Source organism: Zonotrichia albicollis, chromosome 7, assembly GCF_047830755.1.
Source record: "Zonotrichia albicollis isolate bZonAlb1 chromosome 7, bZonAlb1.hap1, whole genome shotgun sequence".
In the NCBI taxonomy this organism is placed as follows: Eukaryota; Metazoa; Chordata; class Aves; order Passeriformes; family Passerellidae; genus Zonotrichia; species Zonotrichia albicollis.
This window is the reverse complement of record NC_133825.1, coordinates 12,114,783-12,129,485: the sequence shown is the minus strand read 5'-3', so window position 1 is coordinate 12,129,485 and position 14,703 is coordinate 12,114,783. Positions and strand designations below refer to the sequence as shown.

The 14,703-nt window shown below is 49.7% G+C and overlaps 1 protein-coding gene across 1 annotated transcript in view; it reads left to right on the top strand.

Annotated features, from left to right (window-relative positions):
• The window catches only part of LOC102071274 (uncharacterized), a 242,938-nt gene that overhangs the window by 154,844 nt on the left and 73,391 nt on the right, over nucleotides 1–14,703 (top strand). Inside the window, exon 3 of the mRNA XM_074544179.1 lies at nucleotides 1,520–1,535. Coding sequence (XP_074400280.1) covers nucleotides 1,520–1,535 — 16 coding nt within the window. The remainder of the gene's footprint in view (nucleotides 1–1,519; nucleotides 1,536–14,703) is intronic.

Here is a 14,703-nt window from a genome sequence, read left to right as displayed (position 1 = left end):
TCAGGAATGGTGTGGCCAGCAGGAGCAGGGCAGGGATTCTTCCCCTGCACTTGGCACTGGTGAGGCCACACTTCGAGTGCTGTGTCCAGTTCTGGGCCCCAATTTAGGCAGGACATGGAGGGGTTTGAGCGTGTCCAGAGAAGGGCAACAAGGCTGGTGAGGGGTCTGGAACAGAAATCTGGTGAAAAAGACCTGAAGGAGCTGGGGTTATATGATCTAGAGAAGGCTCAGGGCAGACAAGGCAGTATTAGGATGCAGGTTGGACTTGATGATCTCAAAGGTTTGTCAAAACAAACCTGAGTGGTTTCCCTGCCATCCCCCAGCCCTTGCTGGCCCCAGGGGCTGATGGCATTTGTGCTCCCTCAGGTTCATGTCCCCACACCAACAGCATGGGGGTGTTCCCCTTGCTCTGTGCAATGCAAACAGGGGCTGCTGAGCCAGTGCTGACGTGTCTGTGCCTGCAAGGATGGGGCACCTGTGTGAGCTGGGGGAGAGGCCAGGGCTGCAGAGGGGGGATGTTGTTGGCAGCCCCATGAGGACGCTCTGGGACGCTGCCCTGGGCTGTCCAGCACACTGGAGATGGATCAGTCCCTGCTCTGCTGCTCCTTCCCGTCTGCCCCAGGGCCCTTGCAGAGCCCCAGCCATGCTGTTTGCCCCCAGCCTGCCCACGGCCAGCCTGGGGCTGCTCACGGCGCTTTTCTGTGCTGAACATTGGCCTGGGTGTGTTCTTGAGAGAGCCTGGGCAAGGAGCCTGGAGCCCCCAGGCCCTGGCCTGAGGCGTCAGCGCTGCCCCAGCCGTGCCCATGGCCTGTCCCTGCTGCAGCCCCGGCACTGCCACCCCCAGGACTGTGCCCGGCCCCGAGAGCACTCAGGCCCTACAGCAACACCAGGGCCACCAGGGCAGCGGGGCAGGGCCATGGCAGCAGCACTGGCAACACCAAGTGCTGCTGCTGCTGGGCACAGCTGCTGGGCCAGCACTGATCTGCCCCAGCTCTGCACACAGACATTGCTGCTGCAGCTCCAGAGAAGGCAACAAAAAGGGGCATCTCTGGTGAAAACTTTCCTGGGAGATCCTTTAGTTCACTTACAGACACTGAGAGCACAGCTCCTCATAGAAACAGGTTGTGGGTCACAGTAAAGGAGAAGGGAAACAAAATGAGAAATGGCACAAACAATGACATCACTTTGTAAACAATATTTTAAAATTAAAACAAAGATAAAGAACCTGCAAAGTGAAACTAACAAAAAGTATTGAAGATTACTTTTATTACAAGTGATTGGCAGAAATAGGCCAGTAGTTTAATGTTTCTGAAAGCATCCAGTAATCAGTGCCCACCCTGCAGCCTTGAGCTCCTGGTTCCTCAGACTGTAGATGAGGGGGTTCAGGGCTGGAGGCACCACCGAGTACAGAACTGACAGGACCACATCCAGGGATGGGGAAGAGATGGAGGGGGGCTTCAGGTAGGCTAAAAAGGCAGTGCTGAGAAACAGGGAGACCACGGCCAGGTGAGGGAGGCAGGTGGAAAAGGCTTTGTGTCGTCCCTGCTCAGAGGGGATCCTCAGCACAGCCCTGAAGATCTGCACATAGGAGAAAACAATGAACACAAAGCAGCTTGACGCTACACCGACACTTACAGCAAGAAGCCCAAGTTCCCTGAGGTAGGATTTTGAGCAGGAGAGCTTGAGGATCTGGGGGATTTCACAGAAGAATTGGCCCAGGGCATTGCCATGGCACAGGGGCAGGGAAAATGTATTGGCTGTGTGCAGCATTGAATAGAGAAAGGCACTGGCCCAGGCAGCTGCTGCCATGTGGGCACAAGCTCTGCTGCCCAGGAGGGTCCCGTAGTGCAGGGGTTTGCAGATGGACACGTAGCAGTCGTAGCTCATGATGGTCAGGAGGGAAACCTCTAATGACATAAAAAACACAAAAAAAAAGAGCTGTGCAGCACATCCTTTGTAGGAGATGTTCCTGGTGTCCCAGAGGGAATTGTGCATGGCTTTGGGGACAGTGGTGCAGATCATGCCGAGGTCGCTGAGGGCCAGGTTGAGCAGGAAGAAGAACATGGGCGTGTGCAGGTGGTGGCTGCAGGCTACGGCGCTGATGATGAGGCCGTTGCCCAGGAGGGCAGCCAGGGAGATGCCCAGCAAGAGGCAGAAGTGCAGGAGCTGCAGCTGCCGCGTGTCTGCCAATGCCAGCAGGAGGAAGTGCCTGATGGAGCTGCTGTTGGACATTTCTTCATTATGGACATTGTGAGCTGTTTAAAGACACATTGACAATTTGGACAAATTACTTTGAGTCAGTCCTATGCTATTTTCTTACACAAGCAATAAAAATTTCTTTTCTTTCTTTGTGGAAATTTCATTTACTTTTTTTTTTTTTTTTTTGAGTTTAGAATTCGGCTGCTAAGTAACTGTGTGTTTTTAAGAAAGGACAGAAATCCTGTTCTTGGCATTGCTCTCAGCCTGAACACTGGGGAGCCCAGAGGGAAAACAGGCCTCCCTGTGCCCCAGAACAGTCAGAGCTGCTCATCCTACACAGCTGCCCTTTGCTCATTTCACCTCCCTCTAGTACAGAATGGAAATATTTATAACTTTTGTTATAAATAACGTGGCCTTTTTGAACACTCCAGTTTCAAAATCAATCTCTCCAAACCCTACACTCTTCCTTTATGCTGTTGGCTGGAGGGATACCAAGGGCTGGCCTGGCTCTCTGCTGCCTGGAGTTGTGCCTACTGGGAGCTGGTTCTCTCTATACAAGCCTTGTCCCTGCCAGTGCTGCCAGAGCCCAGCCCAGCCCTGGGGGCTCAGCTCTGCTCTGCAGACCCCTCCCAGCACAGGGCACTGCCAGGGGCATCTCCCTGGCAGCAGGGCCTTAAGGGCAGGGCAGACAAACAGAGATGCTGCAAGCCAAGGTGCTGCTGCTGCTGCCTGTAGGGAGAAGAGGCTGAGGAGGCACTTTCTGAGGGAGATCTGAGGCCCATCTGCTGATGCCCAGGGTGACAGTGCAGGAGCCTCAGTGACACAGCCAAAGCTGACAGCCCCTTTCCCTTCCCTTTAGGAGAAAGCTGAGAGCAGCCCTGGCCATGCAGCACCATCTCCAGAGCAGGAGGAATCTGCCCTGATGGGGGTGGCTCCTTCAGCCTCCAACTTCTCCCCTGCAGTGCCCATGGGGAGCTGCCAGGCAGGCTGAGTGGTGCCCCTGGCAGGTGGCACATGCCCTGGGCTGGCCAAGAGCCCTGAGGGCTGCAGGAGCTGCTCTGCAGGACAGCCCTGGGCAGCCCTGGCTGCAGCCCCAGCTTCACCCCCTGCAGCCATCCCTGGCAGCAGGAGCTGTCCTGCCCTGTCCTCTGACAGTGCCCAGGGCAGCCCCGCTCTGCAGCACATCCTCCTCCTCCTCCTCTGCCACAGAGAAATTGGGAGAGTCCTACTGACACATTCCCCCAGGCTGTGGGGTGTGCTGGCTTCAGGAGATCCCTCCAGGAGCACAGGGGACATTGCCCTGCACCCACACGCTCACCATGCACAGGGCTGTGAAGATCTTTCTCCAAGTGAAGTCTCAGCTCAATGTCTTCCCAATCCTGATTGCCTTCAGCCTGTCTCTGCCTGGCTCCTGTCCCCTCAGTGCCTGCAGGCAGAGCCCTCAGCCCTGCTGGGCTGGGAGAGGAGCTGGCCCTGGGAAGAGCTGTTCCTTTAAAGCTCAGTAGCACAGACACAGCACAAGGAATTTAATGAGCCTCTTGGGGCTTTGGTGTTGTTTACATCAGACTCAGTCCCTGAGAAAGTGTTCAGGAAACTTCTCAAGAACTCAAAGTTTAATTGAAACTCCAAAGTTTCATGAAGTTATAATGTGTACCACAGAGGGACACGACTGAGAAAGTGTCCCCAGGTTCCCATTAGAGCAGAACACTGGCGGCAGTGATGACAGCTGGGGACAAACAAGGCAAAGATGTCTCTGTGCTGAGCACACCTGGAGGTGTTTGAGGAATGCAAAGGGCCAAGGCCTGAGCCCCAGCCCCTGGCCAGTCAGATCCTGTCCCTCCCTCCTTGCTCAGGGCTCTTCCTGGGATAGGCACTGGCATGTGGGGATGTGCAATGGCAAGGTCAGGAGCATGGGGCGGCCCCTGCCAGGCTGCTGAGCAGACACAAGGAGGCAATGAGGCCCCAGCCCTGCAAGGGTCACTTATCTCCTGCTCCTGGCCCAGTGCTTTCCTTTTTATGGAAAAGAATCCTCCCTCCTTCCCAGGCACCCATTGTGGGAAAACAGGACTCCCATACTGCTAACCAGTATGATTAAGCAGAAGCCATTTATTTTTTACATTATGCACTTATTTATACATTCTAACCCTACTGCATACACTGATCACGCTCTTCTTCATTGGTGCCTCTCTCTTTTCCTTGTGTTCTGCACTCACTTTGCAGTGTATGTGATTGGTTCCAGTCCAGGTAGTTCACAGCCCTCTGTTATCGAGTTCTTTCGGTCTTGGTATTCTGTTTCTCAGCCTTTTCTTTCTTCATTTAGCACAGTTTATGTCTTAGTAACTGTAGTGAATTCCAGAGGGCTCTGATGAGAACGACTACAAGCAACATGGCTCATGCACAGTGTGGCCTAAGTTGTTCAGGTACATTGCTACAATTCCCTCTTCTTCTTCTTGCACCAGCCAAACCCTTTTCACTGTATTTTCTACCAAGCGGGTCACCAATTTCACTATGCATGGAATAGCACAAAGCAATATAATAATAACTACTAGTAATAAAAAAGCTCCCTTTAAGGTATCTTTCAATAATCCAGTTATTCCCCATCCCTCAAACCATTCATCCAAGCCCCAATCATTCAGTGTCAATTTCTTCATGTTGTCTTCTAGTTGTTTGAGTTTCCTGTGAATGGAAGAGAGGTTCATAAAACACATTCCTTCAAAATTCTCACACCTGTGCCCATGTGCTAACAGGAAAAATCTATAGCACCTCTATTTTGCAGTGTGCCATGTCTAATATTATCTACATCAGTGAGCATTTGATTTAAAATAGCTGAACTTGTGTTCTGTGTGGGAATCCACAAAATCAGAGGGTTTTGGGAAAGCTGCAAAAGGCAGGCCTCAGAGACAGCAGAACTGTGATTAGAGCTAAGCAGTAGCCATGAGATATGTCAGCAGAAAAATTATTAAAAAGTAGAAAAGCAAGGACAAATAGGACAATGGTCTGTGTATTAATGCTTGTCTAGAAAAACTCCCTAAGCTACAGAAAAGTTTATCTAGCAAGATATTAGGAAGTTTGAAGCTTAATAATGGAGCTCTGTGCATTGTGTTTTAAGGCTTACAAGCAGGTATTTTATTTGAAATAAGCAAGCATTGTTTAACCAAAGGTACCTGTGCTTATAGTGGTTGGATAGAACTGCTGTCAATATGCTTTTGCATTGTGTGATTGGTGAAAAAACTTATGAAGTAAGTTGTACTATTAAGTTCTTTGTCTGCTGCCTGGGATGTGAGCTGCTGGCATCTTTGCATTGTCATAACCATGTAATGAGACTGATGCTGAAAAATAAAACAGCTCAAGGCACGTTCCACAGCAGTGCCTTTCCCGTTTGTGATTTGTACATAGCCTCTGGCTCTCTCTATACAAGAGAGACTGTGCAAAGTACTTTACATTATTCGAATTTCATGAATTCAAATGTCATATATATTTCACGAATTGCTCTCAAAAAGAACCAAACCCCCCTGTCTTAAGGCACTTTCATAACAACATGTGTTGGAGATTTTTTCAGGGATGGCCTAGAAGGCAGCTGTGAGAAGCAGGTTCTCACAGCCTGTTTCTGTGAACAGCAGAGGTTCTCAGGTTATTTTTAATTACAGGTAAAAGTGACAAACATGAAGGCCTTGAGAGCCTTGCACATCAGAGTTCTCAGGCAGCTTTCTCATAACAAGTGGATGTTCTATCTTTGGCTGTTTTGGGAAAGCAAGAATAATTTTGAGAACCCAAATCTTGGTATTGGAAACATAAGGAGGGGTTGGTATGTTATCTCTGACCTATTGTGAGCTCAGATTTTGCAATATGCATGAACTTGTTTAACACTGTTATAAAAGGTGCCTGATTGATTAATAAATCGGAGTCGATGGCTGACCAACGCAAGGTGGGTTGTCTCCCTCCAACTTCAATACCGGCAGGAGCGGAGCGGCCCCGCTCCCAGCCCGAGAGTCTGTGAGCTGAGCCACGCCGGGGAGAAAAGGCAGCGAGGGGCTGCTTCACTGCCCTGCCTGCTCCTTGGAGCTCTGCCATGGGAGAAAGCTGACGCCGGACGAGCCCCCGAGCTTCCATCAGCTGCTGGAACTGCTCCGTGACAGCTCCTGTTCTTCCGAGAGAGAACCCAGCGCCTTCTTGTAACACATGTCATGCGGGGATTCTGTTTGTTAATAAACTGTTGGGGGTTTTCCACTTTCATCTATTAAGAATAATTTCCTATTGCTGGAAAGGGATTGTTGGAACACTTTAGATGAAACAATTTATTGCACAATATCCGGTTTGAAGTTGTCTCAAACTATGAGAGACAGATGGCTTCACACAGGAGCATCCCCAAGGCTGCTGAGGGGAAGGCACAGAGGAAGACAAACCCAGTATTTCTGAGGGAACTCCTTGATACCAACCCAACCTGAGCTGTCAAACAGCAGACCTGATCTTTCGAGACATGGGCCACAGGGGAAACCTTTCAGTGTGTTTGGTCCAGGCTGGGTTATGCTCAGGGCAAAGGTGTGTCAGTGTGTTGGATAATACTCTTTTCTTGACCTAGAGATGGGGGAACTGAGAGGTGTTTTAAAAACTTTTATTCCATTTTCAGTCTCATGAGAAGGATGAGACAATACAGATGTTATTATTCATGCCATCACAATCAGAAGCCAACTGCTTCCTAATTATAATACATTATAAGCGTTTCTTGGTCTATCAGCCTTTTGCCATGCCATGTTGTAGATGCCTTAAAGCCAATTAGTTAAAAATACTCTTTGTGGATCCCACTACAATGCATCTTTCATAGCTCAGTTTTTCCAAAATCTTATTTGCAAGGCCATCTTTTGAAACTTTTTTCCAGCTGCATTTCTCTCTCAACAATATCTGTCCTATTCCACGGAAATTTTTAAGTCAGCATTTCTTGTCTCACATACTTTGTGGACCTTCTACTAGGCCCTAAAATCTTTCTACAAATCCATTTCCCACATCAGTGCACTTGGCTCCTTCTCTCCTCATTGTGCCTGGCAAGCACAGGAGCCCAGAGCTCCTGCAGAACCCATCACAGCACTCAGTGGGAGCAAACTTGTGTCCAGTCCTCACCTGGAGCTGTGGTGCCCAGCATTCCACAACATTGGAATGAGGAACTGTTCCTGCTCTTTCAGAAGGAGCTAAGGAGGTTTGGCCTTCAGATCACTTGTCTGCAGGCTCCTGCAGTGCCTGGTGCTGCTCCCTTGGCAGAGGCACCCCAGGCCATGGGGGCACATCTGGGCTGCTGTGTCTGCCTCTGGGGCTCCCTGTTCTGGGCTGTGAGGAGAAGCTGCAGAGGCTCTGCAGGACTGACAGGATGGGCTTTGGGGCTGGCAGGAGAAGCTGGGGGACCTGGGCTGCTGGAGCTCCTGAAGAGGAGGCCCAGGGCTCGTCCTGCAGCTGCTCCAAGGGTGGTTTCAGAGAATCCCAGAATCAGCAAGGTTGGAACAGGCCATGGAGATCATCAAGTCCAACCTGTGCCCTGACACTGCCTTGTCTCCTCTGAGCCTCCTCTTCTCCACGATAAACAACCCCAGGTGCTCCCTCAGCCACTCCTCAAAGCTCTTGTGCTCCAGACCCCTCCCCAGCCTTGTTGCCTTTCTCTGGACACATTCCAGCCCCTCCATGTCCTTCCTAAATTGGGGGGCCCAGAAGTGGACACAGCACTCGAGGTGCTGCCCAAGCAGTGCTGAGCACAGGGGAACAATCCCTGCCCTGCTCCTGCTGGCCACACCATTCCTGATCCAGGCCAGGAGCCATTGGCCTTCTTGGCCACCTGGGCACACTGCTGGCCCATGTCCAGCCTGCTGTCCATCAGTCCCTGCAGGTCCCTTTCTGCCTGACTGCTCTCCAGCCACTCTGGCACGTTGTTGAGGAAGGGAGGCAGGGAGGGAACGGGTCCAGATCCAGTCCTTCCTGAAATGTGGTGTTTGCTGGCACTGCCAGTTCCCAGATCTTGATATTTTCCTATTCTGGCACAGCCCAAGTGCAGCAACCTGCTGGCAAAGAAAGCCAAAACCAAGCAAAGACCTGGCACCTAGAGCAACCCGATCTCGCGTTTGCTGACACCGCCAGTTCCCAGATCGGGAATGTTTCAGATGCCTGCACAGCCTCATTTCAGCAATTTGCTGGCACAGAAAATTAGCATCTGGATGTGGAGAGTTTTGTCAAAGAATGGCTTGAGGAGAGAGGACACAGCCGAATTAATTTGGGAAAGATGTCCTAACTAGGGCAGAGACAGGCAGAGGCCTTTTTGCGTCTGTAGCAGGATAGAGAATGGAAAAGTACAAGACCATGGTTAGTTCCAAATCTTGCAGGTGCGAGATATTATGTCCTTGATCCTTGCAAAATATGATAAAGAAATGGACAGTGAGGCAGGAGAGATAGAGAACGTAGGCTCAAAGGAATGTGGATGAGTTAATGCTATAGTTTAACCAACAGATTGCTTGGCTTACAGAATATTCATAAGCTTATTATTTGCTGTATAAGTGTTTGATACTTTCTTCAATAAACCGGGCCTGTGATGTACCAACTGGTGTCCTGGTCTCCTTCCTACAACGCATGGTGACCTCGAATGTTGAACCCCTCATCTTGAAATAAAAGAAAAAGGGAAAAGAGCACGCCACGGTCAAGGAAGTTGGAGCTGGGTCTCGTTCGCAGCCGAGACAGTGCCAGACCTTTGAAGCACCCTTGGGGCTCACACCTGTGACTCAAGCCATTTACGTGCTGCTGGAGCCTGAAAAGCTGCAAGAGCGCTCATGAAAAATAAAAAAGGTATGGATAGGCAAGCAGCATATGAACTCTTCGCCGCGTATCTAGAAAGGCAAGGAGTAAAAGGTATAGATTTAAAAAAGGAGCTCCCAGGGTTGCTAGCCTATGGTTATGCTAGAGGCGTGTTTCTCAACCCACACACGGTTCATAAACTCGCTGAATGGAGAAAGTTTGGGGATATACTGTGGGAGGTGGTGTTAGAAGATGATAAAACAGCAAAGAAATTGGGCAAGCTATGGCGTGTAGTACATAACTCATTACTGCAACATGTTTCTGAGCATAAGGCGGCAGAAAGGGCGACAGAAGCTCATAAGAAGAATATAGGGTATGGTCGTGAGGACGATCCTCTCACGCCTTCGGTAAACAAGGTGTTAATACCATTGGATTCACAACAGGGTGGAATGCAGGATCAGGTTACAGGCGCAGCGGGGCCGTTTGCACCTCCTCTGTCGGAGGAGGAGGAGGATGAGCTGGGGGCTAGAGGGAGAGGGGGATGCGAGCAGAGCCCGCCGCCCTCCCGCAGGGAACGTGAACTGAGCGTGCTGCCCCCCCGCCAAGAGCGTGAGCCGAGCTTGCCGCCTCCCCCACTCGAACGGCCTGTGCAGAGGCGACAACAGCACAGAACTCTTGCACAGCCAGAGCCTATCCCAGGGCCACTCAGTGACCCATGGTGGGAGATGGCCAAACAAAGGAGAGAGGCTTGGGCTGCTCTGGCAAGAGAGGCAATGCAAATGGGGGATAATGAGGCAATGGAGGCGGCTACCGCTCTAGCTTGCCCGGTCACATACATGCCACAATCTGATGCTCAGGGGAACCATACACAGAATCTGGCGGAGTACACCCCTTTAGACTGGAAGTTGTTATCTCAGTTGCGGTCCACAGTCAGCCAGTTCGGGGTGAAAAGCGAACCTGTTAGGCAAATGCTGGATTATCTCTTTAATACGCAAATTTTGTGCCCGAATGATTTGAGGGGAATAGTGCGGCTAATATTCACTTAGCATCAGCAATTGTTGTTTTATGCACATTGGCAGGCTTTAGTTAACGAGTCGATTGTGACAGAGAGAGCTCAGGGGGACCCGCTGCATGGGGTGATGGTGGATGATGGGCTTAGGGGCATATTTGCGCACAGAGGCACAGTTGATATCAGGAGCAGATAAGCTCAGAGAAGCCATGCGGTTGGTACGTGTGGCCATAGAAAGGGTTAAAGAGCCAGGAGGGCTGCCGGCGTACATGGGCATAAAATAAGGGAGAGAGGAATCGTTCGGGAGTTTTATTGACAAAGCAGCCGCGGCTATAGACCAGGCTGGCGTAGCAGAATTCATGAAGGGGGCGCTATTGAAACAGTGTGCCTTACAGAATAGCAATCCAGCCACGCAAAGGGTGCTAGCCACTCTGGGAGCAAATTGGACCATTGAGGAAGCATTAGAATGAATGGCATTACAGCCAGCAGCCTCTCAAGTATTTTTAGTAGATGCAATAAAGGAATTAGGAGTAGGGCTGCAAAAGCAAGCAGAATCCGCTCAAAACCAAGTGCTAGCCGCTCTTACTCCTCTCCGAAATGGCTCAATGGCAGTCACGAAGGGAGGCTCAAGGACATACCTCAAATGTTACCGATGCGGCAATGGGGGACACATGCGCCGAGAATGCAGAGCAACTGGCTTGTGGTGCCAAAACTGCCTATCCAGCTCCCACAACACTACGGCTTGCCAGCACCGATCGGGAAACGGTCGGCGGAGAGCGATCGCTGGCCGCGCCCAGACACAAGTTGCCGCCGTGACATCAGCGCCACCTCCTGTCTGCAGCCAGCAACAACAGGGAGCCTCGGCTTGGACATAGCAGCAGTAGATGTTACATTAATGACAAATCGCCCTGAAAGGATACCAACTGGAGTAAACGGCCCTCTCACGCTACAAGGACAAAAATGTGGAGCCTTATTGCTCGGACGCTCTTCAACATCTATGCTGGGACTATTTGTATTACCTGGGGTCATAGATGCGGACTATACTGGAGAAATACAAATCATGGCTTACACCCCTTATTCCCCGATAAAGATAACCAAAGGACAATGCATTTCACAATTGATACCATTACCACAGATGACATCGAGTATTCCATCGCTTATTGGACAGAAGCGTGATGAAAAGTGTTTTGGCTCTACTGGTATTACACTCCTGACTGTAGATCTTCAAGAGAGGCCAAAACAAAGAGTTGAAATTACCCATGGACATCAGAGCATAACCCTTTATGGATTATTGGATACAGGAGCAGACACCAGCATTATATCGCCAGAAGCATGGCCACAGCATTGGCCCCTGCTCCCATCAACAAACATGTTCACGGGAGTAGGAGGACTTACTTTGGCAAGCAAAACACCGCCTCTGTCAGTGCGCATTGATGGGCAACAAGTGTCTGTTGTGTTTTCAGTAGTTCAGTTGCCCCCTACAGTCTCTTGCCTGATTGGCAGGGATGTTTTAACACAGCTGGGGGTGGTGTTGACCAATCACCACCCTTTGGGGTAATTGCCATTGCTTAGACTTTCCCCATTCCCCTCACCTGGAAAACAGATACACCAGTGATGGTTAAGCAATGGCCCTTAAAAGGGGAGAGTCTTATACATACCCATGAATTGGTGAAGGAACAATATGAGCAGGGACATTTACAACTCTCAACGAGTCCCTGGAACACACCCATTTTTGTGATCAAGAAGAAATCAGGGAAATACCACCTAGTAAACGATCTACGAGCTGTGAATGACCAGATGGAACCGATGGGGGCCTTGCAACCTGGTCTTCCGAACACAGCCATGATCCTTCAAGATTGGCCACTTCTAATCATCGATTTAAAGGATTGTTTTTTCACTATCGGACTGCATCCCGATGATATGAAGAGGTTTGCCTTTACCCTACCAGCAACAAATCATGGGGAACCAGACAAAAGATTGGAGTGGACGACACTTCCACAAGGCATGCGCAATTCGCCCACGTTGTGCCAGCTTTATGTTGACGCTGCATTACAGACATTACATCAGCAGTGGCCAGCTACCATAATATATCATTACATGGATGATATTTTGTTCACGCAGCAACAGCCATTTTCCCCTTTGCAAGTTGACAGCATCAAAGACACTCTTGCAGCAGCCTCACTTGCTATTGCCACAGAGAAATTTCAGACCACGAAGCCATGGAAGTATTTGAGATGGACTCTAATGGACCAAACGGTGGTGCCCCAAAAATTAGAACTGCACTTGGACATTAAGACTCTACATGATGCTCAAAAGTTGCTAGGAGACTTACAGTGGCTAAAACCCATTGTGGGAGTACCAAATCACTTGTGGGAGACCCTACGACCCTTGTTAAAGGGCACTGACCCCACTACCCCGTATGCCTCACAGAGGAACACCATACTGCCCTACAGCAAATCAGTAATTGTGTACAACAAGGGTATGTGTCTCATCGACAGCTAGATTGCCCTATTGACCTCACCGTCTGGAATAGTCCTTGTCACCTGCTTGGCGCTCTCTCCCAATATGAAAACAAAATGGGGGAGATACGGGTATTGGAATGGCTGTCACCACCATTACAACATAAGAGAACAATATTTTCAAATATTGAACAATTGGCTGCGTTGATCAAAAAAGGCCATCTCAGAATTACTGAAGTGGACGGTCGAGAACCTGCCACCATTAGGATACCCATGGAAAAAGAGACGCTGGACTGGTACATGGTTAATTCAGTGGAATTACAGGAAGCATTATTGACATCATCTGCAAAGGTGGAGACAAGCAAGTTAGTGCCCAAGGTCCTGCAATGGATGACAGAATGGGACTGGATCACTCGGCCGCTGAGAAGAGAGCGACCCATAGAAGGAGCCACCACAGACTTCACAGACGCAGGGAAGAAATCAAGAAGTGCTGCTGTCACTTGGCAAGAAAAAGGACAATGGAAGCATCAACTTCTTACAGCAGACCCTGCAGACAGCCTACAAACCTTAGAATTGTTAGCAGTAGTATGGGCAATGTCTAATTTGCATGAGCCCTTGAATGTGGTCACAGACTCCACGTATGTCGCTGGAGCAGCCAGACGTATAGAAGGAGCAGCAATTAAGGAAGTAAACAACAAATGGCTGTATGAGTTACTGGTTCAATTAAGGAAAGCTCTCCAGGATAGAAGTGCAGTGTACTCTGTAATCCATATTAGGAGCCACAAGTGGTCCGAGGGCCTAGGAGAAGGAAATGAGCGTGCAGATAAATTGGCTACCTTACCCATTGATAACTCTTGTCCTGTTGATAAGCATACATTGGCAAGAGAAGCCCATAGTAGGTACCATCAAAATGCAAAAGGATTGGCGAGGAACTTTGATTTGGGCTTATCAGAAGCTAAGGCCATTGTCAGGGCATGTCCAATATGCAGTTATCATAATGGGGGAATAGGCCTGGGCTGCGGAGTTAATCCTCGAGGTTTAAAAATGAATGAGAAGTGGCAAATGGATGTCACGCATGTAGCCAGGTTTGGTAGGCTCAAGTATGTGCATGTTACTATAGATACATATAGCCACTACATATGGGCTACAGCTCAGGGAGGAGAGAAAGCAATACATGTGATCAGGCATTTATTGAGCTGCCTTGCTGTCATGGGAGTCCCAAAAGGTATCAAAACGGAAAATGGCCCGGCCTACAAGTGCTAGGGTCCGAAAGTTTTTGGACCAATAGTCTGTCAAGCATGTGACAGGTATTCCACATTCCCCCACAGGACAGGTGATAGTAGAAAGAGCAAATGGTACCCTCAAACAGTACATTGACAAACACCAGGATTTAAAGGACCCACAAGCATGCCTGGCTAAGGTTTTGTATGTGATCAATCATTTATGTGTTTTTGGGGAGGACAATGGCCCCCCTGCAGTTAAACATCACCCGAGGTCAAGTCAGGAAGCTATTAAGGAAACGGAGGTCTGGGTGAAGTATAAAAATCCAAGCACAGGGATATGGGAAAAGCCCGCAAAAGTGCTATACTGGGGTCGGGGATATCTTTGTGTTTCCTCACCAACAGGGCCTCTGTGGGTGCCTGCCAAGTGGACTAAACCTGTCTTTGATGCAGCATCTGGTGGACAACCTTACAGAGGGGGACAAGGAGCGTCTGGAGAAGAAGCTGCTGCTGATCTTGCAACCCTTATTGCTGCAGCTGAAGGGACACTCGAAAGTGGTGGACAGAGCAGTGACACGCCACTACCGGACAGCCAGGGAGCTGACTGACACTGTTGAAGCACTATCGACCTTCCGCATAAAAGGACCAGCGAGGGAACACTGCCTTGAGTGTCGCAGCCCCTGCTGTGCTGCGTGGGTAGCTCTATATTGTGGGGGTTGTGGTAAAACCTTTTGGTTAGAACCGTCCGGGATCTGGGGTTTATGGTGTAACACCTGCAAGCATGACTACACATGGGGGGAAGACTGGCAGAGGGAACTAAGGAGACAGACGGGGCTAGGTATGGCTCTAGCTTTAAATCTTTATGAGTCTCCCGAGCAGAAAATCTTGGCCTATTACTGGTGGGAGGTACAGTGTATGGTGAAAAGAGTTAAAGCTCAAAGCAAGTCATACATAGCTTCTGCCAGATGTAGAAAATTGGTGCCTCTAACACAGCATTCTGTAGTAGGACTAATTAAAGGAGGTCCCGATAAGGCATTGGACTCCTGCATTG